General features: G+C 49.3%; 1 protein-coding gene across 9 annotated transcripts in view; it reads left to right on the top strand.

The window, feature by feature from the left end:
- Positions 1-24,603, top strand: part of HSPA12A (heat shock protein family A (Hsp70) member 12A) — a 179,552-nt gene that overhangs the window by 150,149 nt on the left and 4,800 nt on the right. For all 9 annotated transcript variants that reach the window (XM_054659940.2, XM_054659937.2, XM_063782161.1 and 6 more), the window contains 7 exons: positions 1,934-2,038; positions 8,074-8,190; positions 16,616-16,787; positions 18,720-18,806; positions 19,341-19,445; positions 20,836-21,094; positions 24,095-24,198. In XM_054659940.2, coding sequence (XP_054515915.1) covers positions 1,934-2,038; positions 8,074-8,190; positions 16,616-16,787; positions 18,720-18,806; positions 19,341-19,445; positions 20,836-21,094; positions 24,095-24,198 — 949 coding nt within the window. The remainder of the gene's footprint in view (positions 1-1,933; positions 2,039-8,073; positions 8,191-16,615; positions 16,788-18,719; positions 18,807-19,340; positions 19,446-20,835; positions 21,095-24,094; positions 24,199-24,603) is intronic.

Raw genomic sequence — 24,603 nt, 5'->3', positions numbered from 1 at the left:
CCAGGGAAGTGGGGTGCTGGGGCCCTCCTGCCGTGCCAGGAGTTCTCCCTTTAGTTTCTGGATTATTGAGAGATCAGTGTATCATGAAGGATCCACTTGGGGGCTAGGGACACATGGCGAGCTCAGGGCAGTAGCTCTTAACTAACCAGTTTGGATGTAACAACCAGTAACAACTGGTACATCCAGCTCTTTATGTGGGGAGGGGGAGCTCAGGACATCAAGTGCCCAATAATCGGAGGTCCAACTCCCTGAGTGGTGTCCTCAGCTCCCAGCAAGCCAGTGTTCCGTAAGACACCTACATCAAACAGGCACCCCCTGCCACCCCGAAGCTTCATAGAAAAGGATAGGGCATAGGACAGAACTTTTTTGAGTTAAGCATTTTATTCCATAAAGTTTCCTTAACTGTCAGTGCTTAGAAAGGCAGGATGATGATAATGTTTAAGAACACGGACTCTGGGGCCAGATGGCCTGGGTTTCAATCTGGTCACTGGTACCTTTGAGAAATGTAATCCAAGTTATGTAACCCCTCCCTACCTTGTTTTATCTTCTCTGTCAAATGGAGACAATGGCAGTGCCTTCCTCATGGGGATTTTGTAGGGATTAAAGGAATCAAAATACGTAAAGCTCTTAGAGCCATGCCTGGTGCAGATGAAGTTCTAGTCAAGTGCAAGCTCCTATTCTAATTGCTTTCATTTGTCTGCTGAGCACTTGCAGATGACAAAGCAAACATAAGTGGGAAACTCAGCAGCCAGCACCCTGCCTTTCAAGGCTCTGTGCTCATCGGCGTGGTTGTCCTTCTATGGTGCAGACCAAATTCTGCTAGAAATGAACTGTTCCTATTTTGCCTAATGGGATTCAATGCTGAGTATCAGGATGGCAGGTGGAAGGAAGCACAGGGATTTTTTTCAATTCAGAGCCATGGTTTCCTGGCACTTAACCACCTTTCTGAGCCTGGGAGCTGCTGCCCTAAAGCTGGGGTATCTTTGTTGGGCACCAGGAGCAGAAGGCAGCTGGCTGGGAGGAGTGAGCAAGTGCAGATAGGTCAGGATGCCACAGACGGGCTCCACATGGCTAGCTTAGTAACTCAATGCCCGTTTTCACTCCCAAGGCAAAGCATAATTACCCAGCCTGGAACAATCTGGAGGCCCCAGTAATTTTTTTTTCCCCTGGCAGTAATGAGTTTGTTGGTTCAGGAGACCTGGGGGCTTCCTCCTGATTTTTGCTCTCACTCCCTGCCCATCTCTACCCCACAGGGACTTTTCTCATCATTTTTTAATGATCTCCGTCCACCAGCATCTAGGCTCTGCAGAGCATCCTCTCTCTGGGACCACACTCAGCAGCTGCTTTCACTTTTGGTGGAGAGAGGAAAGCAGTGATGCTGGGCTCCTGGCGGATTAGATAGGGCAAGGCTTAAAATAGGAGCTCTTCTATTTTGGTGACTTGGTTGGCAGCGTAATGGGGAATGAAAGCTTCGTCTGTTTAGCATCGTGGATGGCAGTGGGTTGGTACGATTAGGCCTCCATCAGGGGGGATCCTGAGCGTGACCATGTGTGTTCGAATGTGGAAATAGTACGGAAATTGCATGGGGAGTGGCACCTGCTGCCTATTCTCTCTTCCTGACTTCTACTGTTGCCCCTGAAACCTTTGCTCCCAGAGGATCCAGGAGCTAGAGGGAGAGAAGGAGGGAGCAGTGAAGGTGGGGCCTGGAGGGGACAGCCAGAGCCTCCTACACAGTAAGGGGACACTGCTGCCAGCCCCCATTTTGGGGGATGCGCCATCCTAGTCTGCCTCTTTAAGCATGGGGGAACACAGACATGGCTCACCAGGATCCTCTAGGTCCCCTTGGAGCGGTCCCCTTGGAGCAGTCCCCAAAGCCAGAAGACATGTTTCTCCTGTGTCATCTTCTTACTATTGTTCCTCTTCCTCCTACCAGGACCTCACCATGGATACAGACCTGACGGCAGCAAATGGCAAGAAAGTCAAAGCCCTTGAAATCTTTGCTTATGCCCTGCAGTACTTTAAGGAGCAGGCGCTGAAGGTAGGACTGATAGTTGAGGCCAGCCAGCTGTGTGCTAGGCGGTGGCACCCGTGCCAGCTCCGTGTCTCGGGCTGCTGCACCTGCTGGCCAGGGTAGGAGGCACAGCCTGGAGGGAGAGTGTGGGCTTTGGAGTCAACACAGCAGGATGAACCCTCACACGCTGCTGGTGGGAAAGTTAAATGGTGCGGCCTCTTTGGAAAACAGTTTGGCAATTCATAAAAAAGTAAAGCACAGAGTTACCGTAGGACCCAGCAGCTCCACTCCTGGGTGGAGAAATGAAAGAAATCCCTAAGAGAAATGAAAGAAGAAATGAAATCCCTAAGAGAAATGAAATCCCTAAGAGAAATGAAAGAAGATGTCCACACACACGTATACATGAATGTGCATAGCAACATTATTCATAACTATGAAAAGTAGAAACAGTCCACATGCTGTCCACACAAACACACGTATACATGAATGTGCATAGCAACATTATTCACAATGACGAAAATCAGAAAAAATCCACATGCCCATCCACTGATGAATGGAGAAACAAAATGTGATCTATCTTACAATGAATGTTATTCAGCCAGAAACAAAATGTGATCTATCTTACAATGAATGTTATTTATCAGTAGGATGAACTACTGATACATCCTACCACATGGAGAAACCTTGAAAACGCCATGTGAAGTGAAAGAAGGCAGATACAGACAGCCACATACCGTGTGATTCCATTTGTATGAAATGTCCAGAACAGGCACCTTCACAGAAACAGAAAGCAGAGACTTTTTCTGCGCAGGGCTGCAGGGAGTGGGAATAGGAGCGACTGCTGAAGGATATGAGTTTCTTTGGGGGATGATGAAATTAGGTAATGGGGTTGGGCGCGCAACCTTGTGAATATACTCAAACCCACTGAACTACACACTTTATAACTGGGAATTTTATGGTATGGAAATTATATCTGAGTAAAACAAAAAGAGAGGCAGGAAACATACTTAGCAGCTGTGCCATTTTGGTCAAGGTACTTAATCTTTCCAAGATCCACTTTCCTAACTGGAGAGTAGGGTGAGTAACTGTACCTCATAGGCCATTTGATAGAAAATGGGACTGGACATGCAGTGCCCTCCTTGGAGCTTGGTCTATAGTAAGCACTGGGTAAATGGTGGCTGCTATTTCTCCCCCTCCTCCCCCTCCTCCTCTATCCCCCCAGACCCCATGGAAGAAGCTAATAGCGTGAGCCCCCTTGGGTCACCCCCACAAAGGTCTGTGGTCATGGTGGCCTGAAATGCCAAAAGCATCTAATTTTGAAGTGGAATGTGGCTGTCCACTCGTGTCTCCTCCCACAGGCATGGAGACCAGTGGGTGGGGATCAGATGATTAAAGAGCACTGATGTTTTGAGCTTTATCCAAAAAGATTTGGGAACTTCAGAAGCATTTGGTATTGTGTGACCACTGAAGGAAATTTAGTGAATTCTAGAAATAGGGTCAGAGGGAGACAAAGACGAAGTGAGAACATGGTATTACTTTCATCTATTCAAGTACCTGTTTTTTTGAGTACCTTTTATGTGTGAAATCCTATACAAGTTATGGCAGTGTAGAAATCAACTCAGTATACAGGAGTGTGTGGTCAGGGTCAGAGTGGTGAGGGGGTAACTGTGGGTGCTGGGGGAGGCAGAGATTCTGTCCATTGGGGAGCATCATGGAAGGCTCCCTGTAGGAGGTGGATTCGGGGCAGGGTGGGGTGTGGTTCACAGGCAGCAACTGGAAGGGTGGGTATTTCAAGCTGGTGGAGTGGCACAGGCTCAGCTCAGAAGGAAGAAAACAGCAGACAAACAGCTGTGGGAAGAAAGCAGTTGGGGTGGAAGGAGGGTCAGGCTGCGGGATAAAGCCAGGATGCCGTGAGCTCAGGATAAGGTAGTGCAGAGCTGCGGATGCCAAGCCAAGGAACTTCTTCTTGGTTAATGGGGAGTCCTCAAAGGATTTCTACTGGGGGAATGAGTGACGTGGCCACCAGGATAGTAGTAGAGTGTTGTATTAGTCTGTTCTCATGCTGCTAATAAAGACGTACCTGAGATTGGGTAATTTATAAAGGAAGAGGTTTAATGGACTTACAGTTCCACATGGCTGGGGAGGCCTCACAATCATGGTGGAAGACGAAGGAAGAATAAAGGAACGTCTTACATGGTTGCAGGCAAGAGAGCTTGTGCAGGGGAACTTCCCTTTGTGAAACCATCAGATCTCATGAGACTTATTCACTACCACGAGAACAGTACGGGGGAAACTGCCCCCATGATTCAGTTATCTCCACCTGGCCCCACCCTTGACACATGGGGATTATTACAATTCAAGGTGAGATTTGGGTGGGGACCATACAGCCACACCATATCAAGTGTCTTAGTCTATTTTGTGCCACTGTGACGGAATATCACAAACTGGGGAATTTATGAAAAACAGAAATTTATTTCTCATAGTCTGGAGGCTGGGAAGTCCAAGATCAATGTGCTAGTGGGTTTGGTGTCTGGTGAGGACCCAGTCTCTGCTTCTAAGATGGAGCCTTGAATGCAGCATCCTCTTGCCAAGGGGATGTGGATTGAAAGAGCCCATGCACTCCTGAAACCTGCAAGCCTTTTTTTTTTTTTTTTTTTTTTTTTGAGATGGAGTCTCTCTCTGTTGCCCAGGCTGGAGTGCAGTAGTGCGATCTCGGCTCACCACAACCTCTGCCTCCCAGGTTCAAGCAATTCCCTTGCCTCAGCCTCCCAAGTAGCTGGGACTACAGGCGTGTGCCACCATGCCCAGCTAATTTTTGGGTTTTTTTTTCTCTGTTTTTGTTTTGAGACAGAGTCTCGCTCTGTTGCCCAGCCAGGCTGGAGTGCAGTGGCGTGATCTTGGCTCACTGCAAGCTCTGCCTCCCAGGTTCACGCCATTCTCCTGCCTCGGCCTCCCGAGTAGCTGGGACTACAGGCACCCGCCACCACGCCCGGCTAATTTTTTGTATTTTTAGTACAGACGGGGTTTCACCATGTTAGCCAGGATGGTCTGGATCTCCTGACCTCATGATCTGCCTGTCTCGGCCTCCCAAAGTGCTGGGATTACAGGTGTGAGCCACCACACCTGGCCGCAAGCCCTTTTTATGGCAGCAAAAATCCATTCCTGAGACCGGAGCTCTCATGACATAAACATCTCCCATTAGGCCCCACCTCCCACTCAACACAGTTGCACTGGGGAGTACATTTCCAACACATGAGTTTTCGGGGACACATTCAGAACACAGCATAGAGTGAGAGACCCCAGTAATCCTGAGAGCCTGCAGGGTGGAGGTCGGTGGTGTGGAGGCAGTTGACTCAGATTCTGCAGATTTGTCTGCAGGGAGAGAGGGAGGCTCTGAGACTGAGAGCCACAGGGTCATTCGGGGAGCAAGAAGGAGGATCTGACAACCAAGAAGAAAGAGGGCCCGTGGGCTGGGAAGGAGTGGGTTCTGGGCAAACAGTATTCCACCAGTAAGGGGACAAGGGGACAGGGGAGGCCTGGCAGCAAGGTCACTGTGGGGTGGGGGTTGAGGCATGGGAGAGGGAAGGGAGGGGACTGGGTGGTGTTCGGGAAGGTGACCACAGTCAGAGACAAGCGTTGTGAAGCCTGCTTGGAACTGGAGAAGGGGTCAGCCCCTTTGTTCCAGGCGGCAAAAGGGCAGAAGGGGAGGGGCACAACGAGGTGGACTCAGGTCTGCCGGAAGAGCAAAGGTTGCAGAGGGACAGGCTCAGCGCCTGGTGGCCTAGGAGGCCACGTGAGGATGTGTCTGTGGGCACCGAGGCAGGTGAAGGAGCAGAGAGTGCAGAGCGCACAGGGGCTCCTGAATTAGGAGGAGGAGCCGGGGGGGCTCGGGGGCAAAATTTAGGACTCAGAAAGCCCAGGATGTTGGTGCGTTTCAAATTTGCCAACAGGAAAGGAGTGAGCAGCCCATCTCAGAAGGGGAGGGAGGAGGTGGAGGGAACGGCCCCAGAAGGTCAAGTGGCCATGTGGGTGGTTGTTTGTGAATTCCTCAGCTCAGCCAGAGAGACTCCAGGGAACTTGCTGGCACCTTTCTTTCAAAGGTAGCTCCTCCCAGCAGGGAATATGCCGTGAATAAATTCCAGGAGAAAAAGCTGTTTGATGTATAGGAGGAGCTAGACCTTGCCAGGGGCTGGCTGGAGTTGGAGGGAGGGGGTTATGGCTTGCTTGGCTGGAATAAGCAAAGGCAGGATACGTACTCAAGTGGGATGTCCAAGAGTCACAGAAATGAAGCCACCCAGTGGGTCATGAAGGAAAGCCCGTGACAGTGCCTGACACATGAGATGGTCAATTAATTAATGCTGGCGCCTTTCCCTTCCAAGCTGTTCCCTACCCGCTGGGGAACTGACAGCTCCTCTAAACTCTCCAGACAGCTCAAGGAAGCCCATCATGTGTATTTTGAACCCTTTTCCTTTTAAAGAGTTTAAAATCGCCTGCCTGGTAATGGGTGCCATGCTTAGAATCTTCCCAACACACATCATACCCTCACCTGCTTTTTCAAACCCAATGCAGACCTGCAAGGGAACAAAATATGATGATTAAAAAATGGCTGCTTTGTGTTGGTCCACAGCAGAGATGTTTTTAGAAAGATGTTTTAAAATAGTTTACTGAATGTACTTAACTGTGCACTTAAAAATGGTTAAGGTGATGAATTTTAGGGTGTGTACATTTTTACCATGAAACATTTTTATTAAAAATTTTTAGAAAAAGGCAAAAAAAAATCATTTGCTGATCAAAGAGAAAGTTAGTTCAGAGAGAGAGAGGGTGGGCCAGACCCAAGATAACTGTTTGAAACAATAGGAAAAATGAGACAGTGTCAGGAATTTTGTTTGTTTGTTTTTTCATCAGTCTATTAATCTTTCTTGTCTCTCCAGAGCTGATTTAGAAACAGAAGTGCCTTGGTGTGTTTTTCGGTTTGATTACAGATTTGTCTGGTGAACGTGGCAAGGGGAAGAGAAAGGAAGGAAAGAACTGGCATTTATCAGAGGTCTTTGGGCCAGGCATTCCCTCATGTGTTTTCATTTAATCTCGCCAGCAATGCTGTGAGTTAGTTTTATGATCTCCATTGCGCAGATGGGAATACTGAGTCTAAGAAGTCCTCCAGCGACATATTTTGTCCCCGTGAACCAGGTAGAAACCTCTGATGCTTCTGCCCAGCCCATTTATCAACATGGGCCTCAGTGATGTGGTTTAACCTTAACCAAAAGTTAAGGGCCGCATGGTTCTTGGTGAGGTCATATCATTCATAGCCTTCCCTTCCTGTTGGGAAAATGCCCCTGCTAATGCTGGCCTTGCATAAGGTAGATGACAATGATGACAGCTGCCACCGGCTGGTAAGCATCACTGTGGGCCAGGCACTGTTTACCTATGGGACCACGTGTAACAACTCAGACCTTTGCTGAGTCAAGATAGACTAGGCTTTGGGTCTAAATTTTGGCTCTGCTACTTTCTAACTGCACAGTGGTCAAAAAGGTACTGAGCATATCAAAGTCTCAGTATTCCCATTTGTAGGAAAGGGGTGCAGTGAGACTCCCTTGCTAACAGGATTCTTGACTGGATGAATAGAGACAAGGTATGCAAAGTGCTTAATAAGGTGGCAGATACGTGATAAGCGCTCAGTAAATGTAGCTCTCCATGAATCATCAATCCTCTCAACAATCGTTGGAGCTTGGCATTATAATCCCCACTGCACAGACATGGAAACTGAGGCCTAAGAGGTTGTCAGTTGTCCAAAGTCACATGATTAGGAAGTGGCCAAAGGGATTTCCTCTGATCCTCCTTTCTCCAGCCCACGGTCCCATTCAATGAGGGAAAGGGGCTAGAGCTCCCGGCTTGCAGAATATTCAGGAAACAGATCTTTGCTCTCTGATGCTGGTAAGTTTGGGGGACCCTGAAACTGGCTCCTGAAGAGCTCATGGCAGGAAGCCTGGGTTCAGTGAAGCCACAGGAGGCTGCTTCAGGTCAGCTGCCACTTGACCTGTTGCATTTCTTTCCCTTGGCTTCAGGAGCTGAGTGACCAGGCGGGTTCGGAGTTCGAGAACTCTGATGTCAGATGGGTCATCACGGTGCCTGCCATCTGGAAGCAGCCGGCCAAGCAGTTCATGAGACAAGCTGCCTACCAGGTGAGGGTGGAGTCAGGGCGGGTGGAAGCCGGAGGAGAAGGACTCAAGATGCCCAGGGTGGTGACTGTAGCCCCGCCCAGGTACCTCCCACATTCACTGGCCTCCATGGGAGGCAGCAAGGAGGCTCCCCTAGCCAGGGTGGGAGCTGGGAGACAAGGAGCCGTCCCTTTCCTCAGCTTCCTCCTGGGGGAGCCATGGGGGTCAGTCCCACAACAAGAGCTGGGTTCGGTTTCCTTCCTGGCTTTCTACATTTCCAGGTCATGTTTCTACTGCGGAGTCTCCAGGGCTAGGATTTCAAAGCTGTGGTTCAGAGACATTTCTCTGTGGGTGAAATGAAGTGAGAACCTTAAGGGAAAGGCTTGGGAAACAGGAATATTTGAACAAGAAAGCAAGCAAGCCAAGGCCATTGGCCACGAACCAGGCATTTTCAGCTTGGCGTGGAGGCTGAAAACTGCATGTCTGCCTCAGAAAAGAAGGGAAGTGTGATTGTTCCCTGCACACTTCACTCAGCGGGGGGGTTTTGGAGGTGGCAGACCCCTGCAGAGGGCAGTGGCATGGCCAAGGGGCATACCAGGCACAGGCGCTTGTTGGCCAGGGAGACAGATGCTCCAGTGCCAGTGGCCAGCCCATCCCTGTGGGCACTGGGGGCGGCTGTGAGGATCCGGCTTCCAGGCAGGAATGGCGAGCCATGCTCACCTGTTGTTATGGTCCCAGGGACAGGACAGAGCTGGCTCCTGTTGCACTTAAGCCCCTGGGCGTATGAACACCCACGCCTGGGGCCTGGGTCAGCTCTCTGTGTATTGAGAGTCAGTTTTGTGAGTCTTCAGCTGAGGCTGGGTTGTGTGGCAAGTCACCAGAGTCATTAGATGTCCCCTCCCCACTGTCATGACTCTCAGGAAGCATCCTGCCCACCTTTCCCAGGAGACGTACCTCTGATTTTGTTTGTGACACTTTCTTTACAAAAAACCCGCAGAGTCAACCCTGAGCCCCAGCATAGTTGAATGGCCATGGGAACCTCAGCACCATGAATTGTTTTCAGCGCTCACTCGGAAAGCTTGACTCCAAGTAGCACACAGTTCAACTTGCGTGCAGTCAAGGGCGAGGCGTCTCCTCCCTGCACTCTCTCCCCTTCCCCAGGCTGCTTCCCCTGCACTCCCCTGCCTCCTTGCAGTGTGAGAATCTGGCTCAGTGTATGTACCTGCCAAAAATAGATCTGTTTTTATAGGGATGAAGGAAGAGGGTGGAAGCTCCAGAAAGAGGCAAGCTCTTTAAAAAGAGAATTAAAAAATGCAGTTTAGCCATTCACAGAAGCCCTGGGCATCACGGAGCACAAGCTCCATAGTGTCAGCCTTCCGGCAGGGCCCAGAAATGGGGCATCGGGACACAGCTGTCTGCAGAGACGCCACCTGGCGTTCTGAGTTTTTCCCAGGAAGAATATTCAAGATTCATGGTTTTGACTCTTTTCCCAGCCCCACAGGAAGACTTCAGCAACAAATGTGTGACCCACGAAAAGGTCAATTCTTATTTATAGCCTGAAAAAAAAAAAGAGAGGTGCAGTGGCTGGTGAATCTGTCAGGGGAGTTTGAGCCCTGGGCTGGCTCTTCTAAGAGGTGGGACAAGAGGTGTGGGGCCCTCACACTGGGGAGTCACAGTGGAGGGCACCAAATCCCTGGGGGTTGTTGGAATCAAATAGGTACCCCAGAGAGAAAAAGGCCTGCAGCTCTTGGGTGAGGACAGATGTGAGCTGTGTTTATGAATGTGGGGAATTTGCTTTCGGAAGTCCAGAGACATGCTGTTTCCTTGATGCTGGCTAACTTTGGTACAGTGTTTTTGCAGCTTCGTTTTTGATCCTTTGCAGTTCTGATTTGATACTTGCTTTGTTCCATTGACAGCCGCTGAGTGGATTTAAAGAGGGCGGCGATCATTCAATTGCTTTTTTTGCTCATGCATTTATTTATTCATTAAACAAAGCTAAACTAGAGGCCTATCTCTGTGTCAGGACTGTGGTAGGCACTGGATTCTATACCCAACCAAGGCAGGGATCTGGCCCTTGGGTTGCTCCCAGCCAAATGGTTCACTGAAGCCTTGCATACTATTGGGTTAGGGAGAGGGGTGTATTGGGAGGCACAGTTGCTCTGCAGACTTTGCTGTAGTCTCTTTAGCCTGTCTTCTGGAGAGTCTTAGGACAAAGTGGAAGTGAAATTTGCAACTCTATGAGCAAAATTAACATCTTTCTACTCTCTCTCCATCCCCCATTATTATACAGAATAAGAAAGATATGTACCTGTGATGATTAATTTTATATGTCAACTTGACTAGGCCACAGGATGCCAGATATTTAGTCAGTCATTATCCTGAGTATTCCTGTGATAAAGTTCAACATTTAAATCAATAAACTGAGCAAAGCAATGGCCCTCCTTGAGGAAGGTGGGCCTCATCTAATCAGTTGAAGGCCTGAATAGAGCAAAACGCTGACCCTCCCGAGTAAGCGGGAGTTCCTCCTGCATGACTGCCTTTGAGCTGGGTCATTGTTTTTTTTTTTTTTTTTCCCCTGCCTTTGGACTCAAACTTAAACATTGACTGTCCCAGGGTCTCAAGCCTGCCAACCTATACCGTGGGTTCTCCTGGGTCACCAGCTTGCTGGCTGCAGATCTTGGAACTTCTCAGCCTCTATAACTGCATAAGCCAAATCCTTATAATTATCTATCTGTCTGTCTGTCTGTCTGTCTGTCTGTGTGTGTGTCTGTATGCCCTACTGCTTCTGTTTCTCTGGATAACCCTGACTAATACAGTGTCTGAGCACAGAACATAGTTCTCAGCCTAGCAGCTTCTGCGAGTGCTCACCAGGCACCCATGTATGTGAAAGGTATTGAATCAGGTGGTCATCTGTCTCCTTCTGCAAGGCGGTGGCTGCCCACTGACCCTTCTGCCCAAAGTGCATCCCATCCCATGGGCCTGACTTCAGGCAGGAGAGCTGGAAGGATGAGGTACAGTGGCTACTCCAGTAGGACAGTTGGAGAACTGGTCACGTCTACTCTGCTTGTGTGGGGAAAATGGAGCCCCTCCTTTCAGGCTTATCAAAGGCCTCCTGAGCACAGGTTTCTGGGGCAGTGGTGGGGGCTGAACTTGAACCTCCCACCTGCCAGGTGGAGGAGAAAGCAGCCTGGAAGCAGAGCTGGGAGATGATGTTGTGAGGAGCAGGTCTGGAGTTCTGGAGCCTCTGCTGGGGCAGGCTATGGCTCACTACCTGTAAAGGCTGCAGAGAGGGTGCACAGATGCAGTTTCATCGGTGAAACTCCAGAAACTCGCCTTGTGTCGAGTGCTTGTTGAAAAGATGGGTTAAACCTTTATCTTTTGTAATTCACAGACTCAAGCCATCTTTAGACCCTTTAAGAGCATTCAGTGAAAAGATGATAACAGAAAGAACAGCTGATCCCTCTTCTGAGGCCTTTAGAAAAGACTTAGAACTGGAGACTGTTCTGAAGCTGTGGGGATTGTGGATAGGAAATAGTCCAGTTTATTTCAAAGGGCATTTTGCCTAAAATGTGTAACTCTAGTAGGCTCCGGAAACCTGTTAAATAAATGCTGCTCCCATATGTACGATCCTCTCATCTAACATGGAGACGCAGCTTCTTCTGCCTCCCTTTCTGAACAAGCTGCAGTGAGAAATGATCATCAGGAAAACAAAACAGCATAACACCCCGAACTGGTGCAGCTGTAGCCTTTTTGTAGCCTGACCGCAGACCAGCAGAGCTCTTAACTGATCTGGCTATTTTTTCTCAGCTGTGGACACAGTCCCTTGGCAGATTCTCCTGGCTGACTGCAAGGCAGAGGAGGAGAGTAGTTGGTGTAAACACCACCTCCGCAGCTTCTCAGTCTCCCTGGAGTGTGGTTTTCTCACCTGCTTCTCCTGAGTGAAACTCGTGATCACAGAGGAAGGCTCTAAAAAGCTACTACGATGTCGCTCCTGCTGCCCCGAATTCTTGGAGGAGGCAAATGGGGAAGCATGCTCTTGGTTCAGATACTTCCTGTATGTAGAATCCCCAGGTCATGTCTGTGGAATGCAGGGATGAGGGCCAGGAAACTGCAGAAAGAAAGGCTGGCTGGAGGGCTGGTGGGTCCATTCATTCAGCAGCTACCTCCTGAACACCTACTGTGTGCTTTGGGGCAAGAAGAACTGAGCATTGCTGTTGGAAAATCCACCATCCTGCAGGAGAGGCTACACATGTCTGCACCGTTAATAACAGGGGTGTCCAATCTTTTGGCTTCCGTGGGCCACATTGGAAGAAGAAGGATTGTCTTGGGTCACACATTAAATACACTAACACTAATGATAGCTGATGAGCTAAAAAAAATATCGCAAAAAAAACTCATCATGTTTTAAGAAAGTTTACAAATTTGTGTTGGGCTGCATCCAAAGTCGTCCTGGGCCACAATGTGGCCTGTGGGCCATGGGTTGGACAAGCTTGGCGTATAGGACTGGAGACAGAATATGTTAAGTGCTTGGCAGGGGCCCCAGTAGGGGGAGGGCTCACATGGGAGTAGTAACCATGAGGCACCTTCTCTGAAGGCAGAATTAGCAAAGATGGAGAGAGTGTTCTGTGGTTGCAGTTGACCCTGGCCTGATCCCAGGCAAACAGACCCATAGGTTTGCTGAGGGCTGCCAAGTGGAGGGCTTCTGTTGAGGGTGGCTGCAAGTGTTAATGCAGAAACAAAGCTTGCACTTGAAAGCATTGAGTCCTCCTGCCCAGAGAGAAAGACAGCTGGGTTTTTGAGAGCCTGGGCGATACTTTAGCATTTCCTCCTTTTCTCGGAGTCCACAGCAGTTCTGGGACTCCTGGGGAGGTTGAATTTGTGCAGAGTCCGCTGCCTCTTCTCACCTCTCCTCAGCTCTCTACTGTGGCTTCCATGGGAGTTTGCAGGTAGGACACGGCCCCTCACTGGACAGGAGCTGGTTCAAGCAAAGAAGTGTGGTTACTTTGTCCGAGGCCTCCCAGACACTGCCTGGGCCCATGACCTTGCCTTTTCCTCCCCTCAGGAGTGGGGTCCTCTTCACCTTCGCTTCCCACCTGCATCCTCATCTTGGTACAGTGGGGAACCCCCTATGGAAACAGGCCAAAGCTTTTGCTGTGGAGCTGAGGCCAGCCCAGCTGGAGAGGGACAGATGAAAGGTCTCCCCTGAGTGGCCAGCCCAAGCTGTTTTCCACAGACTTGGGGCAGCCTGAGTGTCTTCAGGATGTGAGAGTGTCCTGGGCGGGGGACAGTTCTGCTGGATTTTCAGTTGCACACCAGGCACACTCGGATGCCCTCGAGTTGTAGAATTTTACCCAGGGCTCTTCACCCCTCTAGACTGCTGGATCTGAATTTCCATATAAAGATTTCCCATCTAAGTCAGAGTTCCTGCTCAGAATTTCAGGGGTAGTGTGGGTAGAGAGATGGGGGCAGAGCTTACAGTGTGGGAAGAGGGATGAGGGGCGGAGCTTATGGTGTGGGAAGAGGGATGAGGGAGGGAGCTTATGGTGTGGGAAGAAGGATGAGGGGTGGAGCTTATGGTTTGGGAAGGGGTGGGGGCGGAGCTTATGGTGTGGGAAGAGGGATGAGGGGTGGAACTTATGGTGTGGGAAGAGGGATGAGGGGTGGGACTTACAGTGTGGGAAGAGGGGACAAGGGGCGGAGCTTATGCCACCCTTTCTCCCTTCCCATCCCTGTCCCTGCTGCCGTGGCCCAGGCCCACCTTGCTTTTTCTGGCCCTGTGGGGGCCTCACTGCCACAAGTCCCACCTGGCAGGCTGACATCCCAGTGGGACATGGTAACCGTAATGTAGCGTCTGGGTCTTTGCCTTTCTTCCTTCACACCAACTCCTTGGGCTCCACTCATGGGTTTACTGCCATCCCCAGTTTATTTTCAAGTTTGAACTTTGGAGGAGAATTGTATACATACAGGCCTGCCAGTTTCTTTGCAGCAAGTTGTCCCTTCTTCCTCACCCTGTTTTGTGGAAGCTTCCCCCTTGGACCTTCTATTCTCCTGGGAGGTCCTTGACTCCACAACCTCAAGGATGGAAGAATCAGCACAGGAGCTGTCCCTCGGAAGGGGCGCCTCTTGGTCTTATTTGGGATTTCTTCCTCCCGACCCCTTGGGATCCAGGCTCAGAGGTTTCACCTTTCCCGAGGGCACCATACATGTGAGAGCCACATCCTCTTTCACTTTAACCTCCAGCCATGTTTGTGCTAAGGATGTCTAATGTGACCCTGTGAGAGTGAAGCTGGGGAGGGGGGACTTTTACTTGCTTGAATAGGGGGCAGTGGGAAATCCTGTCATGCACCTGAGTCAGGGCCCTGTTGACCGATGTCACCTAAGGGCAGACCCAGCTTCTCTGACCCATGGGCTGAGCTGACAGGCATTGATGCTGCCCGGGTGGTTGGCCATAGCTGAGGGTACTAGGTGATGGGAAGAGGGTTCGCCACGGACAGTGCAGGACACGAGAGTGGTGGTTCTTATCTGGTTTTATAAAGTCAGCCTTCCAGATGTGGTTCTGCCATTTTGAGGCATTTGGTATTTACAGAGTGAAGATGTTCAGTCACCTGCCTGCTGGTAGTATCAGTTTTAGCACTGAAAGTCTCACATCCCAGGAAATCTCTCTATCCTGGGCAAACTGGGACAGTGGGCCACCCTCCCTTTCTACATAAAGTGAAGGAGTTGATAAATAGCTCTGAAGGTTCTTTGCATTCTTTTTTTTTTTTTTTTTTCTTGAGATGGAGTTTCACTCTTGTCACCCAGGCTGGGGTACAGTGGCACCATCTCGGCTCACTGCAACCTCCACCTCCCAAGTTCAAGCATTTCTCCTGCCTCAGCCTCCCGAGTAGCTGGGATTACAGGCACTGCCCCCACCATGCCCAGCTATTTTTTTTTTTTTTTAGTAGAGACGGGGTTTCACCATCTTGGCCAGGCTGGTCTCGAACTCCAGACCTCAGGTGATCTGCCCGCCTCAGCCTCCCAAAGTGCTGGGATTACAGGTGTGAGCCACCACGCCTGGCCACTTTGCATTCTTAATACCTGAAAATCCCCTTCCCTCCTTGCCCAGTAATTGGACCTCCCAAGCCCCTCTGCCCATGATGAGGCCGACTTTGCCTGATGAGAAGTTATTTGTGAGTGTGTGACATTAGGAGACCTTCTGAACCTGGTCTGCAAGAAGAAGGCACTAAACCCCAGGGGTCTGATACAGAACTCGAGGCCTTCCTCCCAGTAGGCATGGTATGAAGGCAGCATCCCAAGGTTCCTAAGAAATGGCAAAAAGTCAGCACCACGGCAGTGGCAGGGATGAAGTGTTCTTCCGTGGTCCATCGGGCTGGCAACTGAGGACACCCGTGTACCTGAATGGTTTCCAGAAGCAAGTGGGGCCTCCCGCTGCAGCTCAAGGCCATGAGAGGTGCCAGGGACCTGGTTAGAGGCCCAGCCATGCTGTTTCTCTGAGCATCCTCAGAAGGGTTGTCCCAGGGCCTCTTGAGCTGGCCCTTCTGAAGGCCCACAGGAGTGGTGACTGGGACTGGTCAGATGTCACAGAGCAGAAGCACTTCTGCCTACTACAGGCCAAGGCCCCAAATGTTTGCAGATGGAAGCCACAGATGAGAACTTGGGGATCAGATTGTTAAAGGAATATTTATTACTATATGTGATATATGTCTATAATAAAACTATTAAAGGGTGGAGGCTTTGAATAAGATACCTGCTTGCTGACTCAACCGCACTCTAGAAAATGAGGGACTATATGGGATTCCAGGAGGGGCTTCCTCCTGGAGCCACTGCTTATCTGTCACCCCCAGTAGGCAAATCTCAGGAACCCTCCTAGCGCTCTGGAGATAACAGGTCGGTTACCCAGATAGCAAAGTCAAATGCTTGTGTTGCTGAGGCCCAGCCATGGTCTGTTTCCAAGGCCACCAAAGATAGGGGTTTGCTCCGATTTGGTCAGACCGTGTGGTATATTACAACTGAGAACAGATCACCTGCCTTCCACCCTGTGATGGTTTGGAAAGTTTCGGGGTCTCTGCAACTCCGTGCCTTCACCACCGGAGCATGGAAGCCCGTGTGCCTCCTGCAGTCCGGAATCCCCCCGCTCCTCCCCATGGTGCTGCTCAGCTCTGAGCCAAGGAGGCCCCAAGTGCAAGAGGCCCCACAGCCAGAGCACCTGGTGTTTCCCCCAGGGTGCCTGTACATTTTCTTTGGCCACCCTGGGGTGTTTGGGTATCTGGCTTGGGGCCCAGTACCGAGGCACCCTGACATTATGCTCTGCAGAGGACTGTGTAGAGAATGTCCCACAGATGCAGAGCACGAGTGCGCCCTCCTTAGGGATGTCAGTCCAGGCATGGGTGTCCTAGGAGCAGGCCGGCCCAGGGGGCCCTGGGTCCCAGCCTCTGTTTCTGTCTTCCAGGCAGGCCTGGCCTCCCCCGAGAACTCGGAGCAGCTCATCATTGCCTTGGAGCCTGAGGCAGCCTCTATCTACTGCCGAAAGCTGCGGCTACACCAGATGATTGAGCTGAGCGGCAAGGCAGCCGTCAATGGGTACAGCGGCAGTGACACAGTAGGAGCTGGGTTTACACAGGGTACCTCTGCTCTCTCTCTCCCCCTCCTGCTCTCCTTCCTTCCCAAGCCCTGGATGTCTCTCTCCCTCTGATGATTTTAAAGGCACTTAGTGCCATAATGAAGAATCAGGATACTCCAGGAGGAGGTGGGCTTTAAGCACCTCTCTGCTCAGCCCCCCTACCTGGCCCCTCCAAGGACCCCCATAAATGGAGGCATGGTTACCCTGGTTCATCACCCACCAAGTGTCTGGGGGCGGGGAGCTTCTCTCTAAGAATCTGAGGGTAGCCTGAGAGCGGTTCTTGGCCTCACATTGTACTAGGCTCTTAATCTTTCTTGTGTATTAACAGATTCTTAATCTAATTCCATTGCCTGTTATTAATTCTCCATTAAGACTGTTGATTTATTGCTGACTCACTCATTGGGTCTGCTTCATGTGTGATGAGCTCATTATGTGTCTTCACTGAGAGTTTAAAATGCAGATGAAACCGGCTGACTTTTCCTGACCTAGGTGACGCTCGCTTAGCTGTGGGAAGGAGCACCGCCTTAGGGAGACTGAGGATGGCGATTTTAAAAAGCTTTTCCTCTTTAATAATTACCTGAATGCAAGTAGGTCATAGCCTTGGTCACAGAACTTGGTTCCCTGGTATCCAGGGCTCTGTGGGTGTGTCGAGGGCTATAGGGTTTGCAGACACGCCCTGTCAGGGTCAAGGCACCAATATGAGCGCTAAGTGGGAGCACTGTGGGGGTGGCGCCGGGCACTGTTGTTAAATCTCAAAGGCACGAGGGCCTAAGGTCTAAGGGTTAATTTCAGGCTGCAAGAAAAGAATTGTGGGGCCGGGCGTGGTGGCTTACGCCTGTAATCCCAGCACTTTGGGAGGCCGAGGCAGGCGGATCACGAGGTCAGGAAATCCACACCACGGTGAAACCCCGTCTCTACTAAAAATACAAAAAAAAAAAAAAAAAAAAATTAGCCGGGCGAGGTGGCGGCACCTGTAGTCCCAGCTACTCGGGAGGCTGAGGCAGGAGAATGGCGTGAACCCGGGAGGCGGAGCTTGCAGTGAGCCGAGATCGCACCACTGCACTCCAGCCTGGGAGACAGAGCGAGACTCCGTCTCAAAGAAAAAAAAATTGTGGGAACTGCAAGCCCCTTAACCTTTCCTGACCTGATTTCCTTCTCCGAACATAGGGACAATGATTTGTGCCCTCTCATAGCCACATAGGCGTCTCCGCCACTCAGCACCTCAAGCCACAGCAGGAGCGGAGGTTGTCCCTGTGTTCATGGAAAAGGCAGCACAGGGGTTTGCCAGGCCCAGACGCGCCACCTTGTGGCCGCAATGCATATTGGCTTCAGCTGGGTCAGGAAATGGCCCCCCCAGTCTATTTACCCAGGGTCCATGTTAGGAAAACACACCCCAAATTCCTTGTATCAGACAAAATTCCTTGATTTGGAATTGTTTAACTGAGCGCACTGCAGGCTGTTTGGCAGATAGCTTCCTCCCTGGGGCAGCAAAGCCGGGAAACTAGGCGATTTCATTAACCCATTCTCCAAAAAATGTGACCAGGGTAGGTCTCATTTGAGAGTCTCGCTCTGTCACCCAAGTTGGAGTGCAGTGGCGCACATTTGACCACATTCTCTTCTTTCAGTTTTTTTCACGTGGAAAATGGGGATAATAATTCCACCTAATTCCAAGGGTTGTTGTGAGAATCTCATCAGGGTGGGCTTTTCAGCTGGGCACAGGCTAAGCCGAGGAATAGAGGAAGGCCGGTGGAAATCACTTTCTCTGAGAAGAGCTGGCTTTGTGATTCCCGACATCGTATTGACTTATTTTGGTCAAATGTCACTAATGTTCCATCCCTAAATCTCCTCATGCTATTGCCTTCACTGACTGCAAATGATCTCTGCTTTTTCATGCTTTCTTACCCGTCATCATTTTCTTTCTGTCGGCCACTAGCTAAGGAACACATACGGCGTAATCGGCAGAGTCGGACCTTTTTGGTGGAGAATGTCATAGGAGAAATCTGGTCCGAGCTGGAGGAAGGTAGCGTCCTTCAATGTCCTTTGCTCTTGCTGGATTTTCCTGTGCTGCTCGCGAAAAGCCATTCCCATTTGTCCCTTTTGCACTTTTGGAAAATGTTCAAACTCAGTGGGTTCTAAAGACCACTCATGCAGGGAGAGCTCTTTTGGGAGCTGTAATTTTGCATGTTGTAAAACCAGGTAGGGATTGGAATTGATCAGTTCCAGAGTAAGTCTTTTGTGAAACGCAGATGATTTTAGGGCACTCACTATTCACGTGACAGGAAACTGCCCACTAAGTACGTGCCAGGTATGCAGCAATGTGTGAATCTTAGATTCACTCACCTGGGTTCTCCATCATCCATGTCTAACCGTCCTCCTGGGCAGATTGCATTCTCTTTGGTCATGGTTAACTCCTAGAGCTGCTAATTAGCAAAACCATTGTGCTAATGAGAAGTTTTGAGGGCACTTAGCTGGGTCTACCTAGTTACCACCCACGAGCTTGTTTCAGATGGGGTTGGCAAACAGTCTGTGTAAAAGATGGCTGTTTTTGTGCCAGGTGATAAGTATGTGGTTGTGGACAGTGGCGGTGGCACCGTAGACCTGACAGTCCATCAGATCCGGTTACCGGAGGGACACCTTAAGGAACTGTATAAAGCAACAGGTGAGGCCCTGCAGGGCTAATTTTCTTATTCCTGAGCCAATTCCAGGCAGTTCTGTTTTCACTTGTTTCAGATAACTCTCAGTTTTATTCTCTTGAATGCCACTAACATGTGGGATCGTAGGCGGTGGAGGATACTAATGTCTGCTTGAAATTGGAAAGCAAAATGCAATTAAACATTCTTTAAAACACAAACCACCACAACTTGGGTTTTGGCCTAAAGCGAGCCTGTTTCAGATCCCGGCCAAGGGCGCTGGTTTCTGAAAATTCCGAAAGGATGAGCTTGCAACTTGATGTTGCCCATGACCGTGCTAAGGTGAACTTTCTAGGGAGGCCTCACCTTGTCTTGGATCAAGATTGCCAAACCATTGGCCAAGTGCGGTAGCTCACGCCTGTAATCCCAGCACTTTGGGAGGCCAAGCAGGTAGATCACTTGAGGTCAGGAGTTGGAGACCAGCATGGCCAACATGATGAAACCCTGTCTCTACTAAAAATACAAAAATTAGCTGGGCGTGGTGGTGCACACCTGTAGCCCCAGCTACTCAGGTGGCTGAGGCAGGAGAATTGCTTGAACCCAGGAGGCAGAGGTTGCAGTGAGCAGACATTGCGCCACTGCACTCCAACTTGGGTGACAGAGCGAGACTCTCAAAAAAAGATTGCTAAACCAAAGAACATGCTGTTTCCCTTTTGGGAGGTTGGAGGGGAAAGGATAATAAGTAATTAGAGGATCACACAGGGACTAGACCAGGCCTGCTGATTTTCCAGCCCCCGCCCTTGGATGTCTTGGATTGGAATACCATAATGGTCCTAGTTAGATAAAATTATTGATTTTTTTAAAAATGTAATTGATTTAAAATAGATTGTTGGCTGGGAGTGGTGGCTCATGCCTGTAATCCCAGAACTTTGAGAGGCCAAGGCAGGTGGATCATCTGAGGTCAGGAGTTTGAGACCAGCCTGGCCAACATGGCAAAATCCCATCTCTACTAAAAATACAAAAATTAGCCGGGCATGGTGGTGCGTGCCTGTATCTCAGCTACTCGGGAGGCTGAAGCAGGAGAATCACTTCAACCCAGGAGGCGGAGATTGCAGTGAGCCAAGATTGTGCCACTGCACTCCAGCCTGGGCAACAAGGGCGAAAACTTTGTCTCAAAAAAAAGAAAACACAAAAATAAAATAATAAAATAAAGATTGTTGACAAGAGATTTCTGTAGGGAAAAGCTTCTCCACATGGAATGAGAAGCAGCGCAGGGTTCTGAAGTGTAAGTAAACACTTATAGCTGCCGTCCCATTGCTAAGTGGCTCAGAGATGAACAGGTGGGCCCGTTTCTCAGAGTCTGGATTGGGTTTCTAATGGTTTTTAACACCATGGCCTCCCTTTTTGTTCTCAATTCAGGCGGACCCTATGGATCTTTAGGAGTAGATTATGAATTCGAAAAACTTCTGTATAAAATATTTGGAGAGGATTTTATTGAACAATTCAAAATCAAACGCCCTGCAGCCTGGGTTGACTTAATGATTGCGTTTGAGTCTCGCAAAAGGGCGGCTGCCCCAGACAGAACTAACCCGCTGAACATCACCCTGCCCTTCTCCTTCATTGACTACTACAAGAAGTTCCGCGGGCACAGTGTGGAGCACGCCTTGCGGAAAAGCAAGTGAGTTGGGCTCATCACCTCGGGCTCTGGACATTCTAGCGGGTGGATCGTGCTGATGGGAGAGAGGAGCGAAGTGTGGACTTCGGGTTCCAATCCTACACACTGGCTGTATGACCTTGGGCAAGGGACTCAACTTCTCTTCCTTCAGTTTTTTTCACATTGAAAATGGGGATAATAATTCTATGTAATTCCAAGGGTTGTTGTGAGAATGCAATGAATTCATACATGTTGGGTGCTTAGAACAATGCCTGGGACCTGGCAAGTATTATCTATGTGTTTGCTAAAAACAGAGGAACTATGAAAGCAGCGAAGTTTAGTTTTGGCCCCTGCCATATCCCCAGTGTCTAGAAGAGAACCTGGTATGCAGTAGGTGCTCAATAAATATTTGTGGAATTAATCCAATGGGAATGTAGGTTTCTTGCCACTCTGAGTCCCTTGACTGATTTTGTGTCTCAGCTTGTTGCAAAATGAATATATTTAGAAGACGGTTTAAAGCCGAATTTAAAAAAAAAGATAAAAATAATAGATTTCTAATATTCTTAAACATTTTAAATTTATATATATAATATCCATCATGAAATGATGACTACAGACAGATTTACCTATCTATCATATTTCATAATTACCTTTTTCTAATAATCCTTTTGTAAGGGAACATGTCAAACATTTATCCTGTAAAATACCCCATTGTCCAGCTTCAACAACTGTCAGTTCCTGGCTAGTCTAAATCCAATTATTTTAAAGCAAATCTTAGAAATTAGCATCTCATCTATTTCAGTATGTACCTCTAAAGGAGACAAGTTTTAAATCACAACCACAATACCACGATAACACTTAACAATTAATAATTCCTCAATATTATCAAGTATCTAATTAACATTAATATTTTTCCATTTGTCTTTTTTTTTTTTTTTTTTAACTTTGTACCAACATCCAAATGAGGGCTCTACATAGCAGCTATCTGATATGCCCCTCGAGTCCCACTAATGTACAGGTTCCCCTCCTGGCTTTTCCTTCACAATTTATTAGATGGCAAAACTAGTAGTTTGTCCTTAGATTGGAGTTTCCTATCATCTGGGCTTTGCTCATCTCACGTCCGTGGTGTTACACAGCAGGTTCTATCCCATGGCCTTTTTTTTTTTTTTTTTTTTTTTTTTGCAAGTTGGCAGATGGACTTAGAGGTTTAATCAGATTCAAGTTTGAATCTTTGGCATATCTGCCTTACGGGTGGTGGTTCCTCCTACTGCATCCCATCAGGGGACATGAAATGTCTGCCTGTCTCTCCTTTTGTGATATTAGCAGCCATTGATGATTATTGCCTGGTCCACTAATGCATTAGGGGTGGCTCCGTGGCCACCATCTTGGTCCATCACTCCTTCCTCATTTATTTAGCTAGAATACTCCTAGAGAGAGAAACTTGGCTCCTCAGTGGTTTAGTTGCCCTGAACTACAGCTCACTTAGGGAAGACAGGATAAATAGGTTGGGTTTCAACCTCCATTTATGAGTTAAAAAAAAAAAGATCAATTTCCTAGTATCCGCCAAAGTAGCTAATGAATTTTTCCTTTTGTGAGGGCATGAGGGGGAGTATCATTAAGAATTTGAGGATTTAAGCATATTTGATGTATTTTAAACAATGGCAATTCTATCCTTATTGACACCCACACTGTCCCATCTCGGCCAGTAGGAGCCTTCTCACGTTGGCTCTGAGTCCCTTTGACATGACATTTGTGGTGGTTGACAGTGTCTTTGCCTTCTTGTATGTGAAGACACTCTTGGCTCATCTTGTACATTCCCTACCCCAGGCCTGGAATTGGCCATTTCCCTAAGAAGCCCTGGTTCCTTTTAGTGGAAGTGAAAGCAGATTTCATGTCAGGTCTTCTTGCCCTTGGAGCAGGGCCAGTCTGGACCCTCTTACTGGGCTGATGTTCTCTGCCCCGTTAGTCCCCCACAGAGGGCACCTGTCCTCTGTTTGGAATCCCAAGACCTACCTGCACAGTTCTGGGGCCTGTCAACCCTCCCACTAAGAAACAGGCTGCAGCCAGCCATGGGGTCATTCCATACCACACCGCATTGTCCTTTGGCCTACGCCATGGAAAGGATTCCTTACCAACATGTTCTAGATTCCCGTCCAGCATCTAGAACATGTTGCTGGGAAGCTGCTGGTGTGCGCTTTGCATCAGGGACAGAGGTGCCATTTGCTTGGCCTCTGAGAACAGGAGGGGCACGCCCTGTGGGTTTGGGGAATACACAGTCCCTGGCATTTGCTTAGTGCCAGAAAGTTTCCAGAGCGCTTTCACAGACATGGTATTTAACTTCATCTTTACAACAACCCCCGTGAAGGAGGTAAGTCAAGCGCAGTTATCCTTGACTTCCAGACGTGGAGACCGGGCTTGAAGAAAATGGAGTCTAATCTGCCCAAAGTCCCAGAGCTCCGCAGTGGTGGTGGCCAGGCTAGAGCCCCACAATCCTGGATTCCCGTCCAGGACTCTCTGCTCCACACTGCTGCTTCTGGACAGAGACCGTGAGGGCCACCTAGTAGAATTAGCCTTACTCTGTCACCTGACAGGTGTCCGGAGGGCTGAGGACATGCACCTGAGCGCACACATGTGTAGCCATAAGTAGCAGTACAATAAACTCGCCAGGGAGCTTTTAACGTGCTTGAATCCAAATATTGTTGGGTTCAAAGTGTGGTCCTGCAAAAGAGACAGTGAGCCCTTTATCTCCTTGTCTTTGCACTAGACTTTGGCCTCCACTATCCCAGGGGAAGGTCGGTCACAGCCAAACTTAAGATACAGAGAAGAGATTATGTCTTAGCTTTTGAGCTTCTAAGGGTCCAGGTCCTGGCAGTTTAGGGTTTCCAAAGGTGCTTTTGGCTTTCAACCCCCTTTCTGCCTGCTAAGAAGTGACAGATGTTCTGCCAGGGCAGGTGTCTATGCAGATAAGCCTGGGTATCGTGTAGACCCTCACTGCCTGCTCTTCTCCATGCTATGCTCCTGCAGTGTGGATTTTGTGAAGTGGTCCTCGCAGGGGATGCTGCGGATGAGTCCAGATGCCATGAACGCCCTTTTTAAGCCGACCATCGATAGCATCATTGAGCATCTCCGTAAGTATCAGCCAGGCTCGGCCACTCGGCGAGGCAGAGCTGAGAAAGGGGATGGGCTTTTCCAGCATCACCAGCTGGTGCCTGTGGAGTCAGGTTGGCCTGGATCTGGGAGCCACAGGCAAGGGCCCTGCAGGACTGGGCAGGGCTTGGGCATGTATGGGAGAGGTTACTGGGCATAGGCTCTGGATCCCTCTCCTCGTACTGCAAAGCTGCTGAGAACTTGTCTCACCCAAGCTTTCCGTTTGGCCTCAAAAGTCAGAGAGCTGGTAATGACAAAGAGGAAGAATTAAATAAACAAACAAAACTTTAAAACAACAAAAAAGATCAGAGAGCTGGAAGCTCTGAGGCAATGTTACCTGAGAGTGGCAGGCCCTAGGAAATGCATATTCTTTGCTTTACTGGGAC

The sequence above is a fragment of the Pan troglodytes genome, chromosome 8 (genome assembly GCF_028858775.2).
Source record: "Pan troglodytes isolate AG18354 chromosome 8, NHGRI_mPanTro3-v2.0_pri, whole genome shotgun sequence".
NCBI classification, from domain to species: Eukaryota; Metazoa; Chordata; class Mammalia; order Primates; family Hominidae; genus Pan; species Pan troglodytes.
This window is presented reverse-complemented; position numbering and strand designations above follow the sequence as displayed.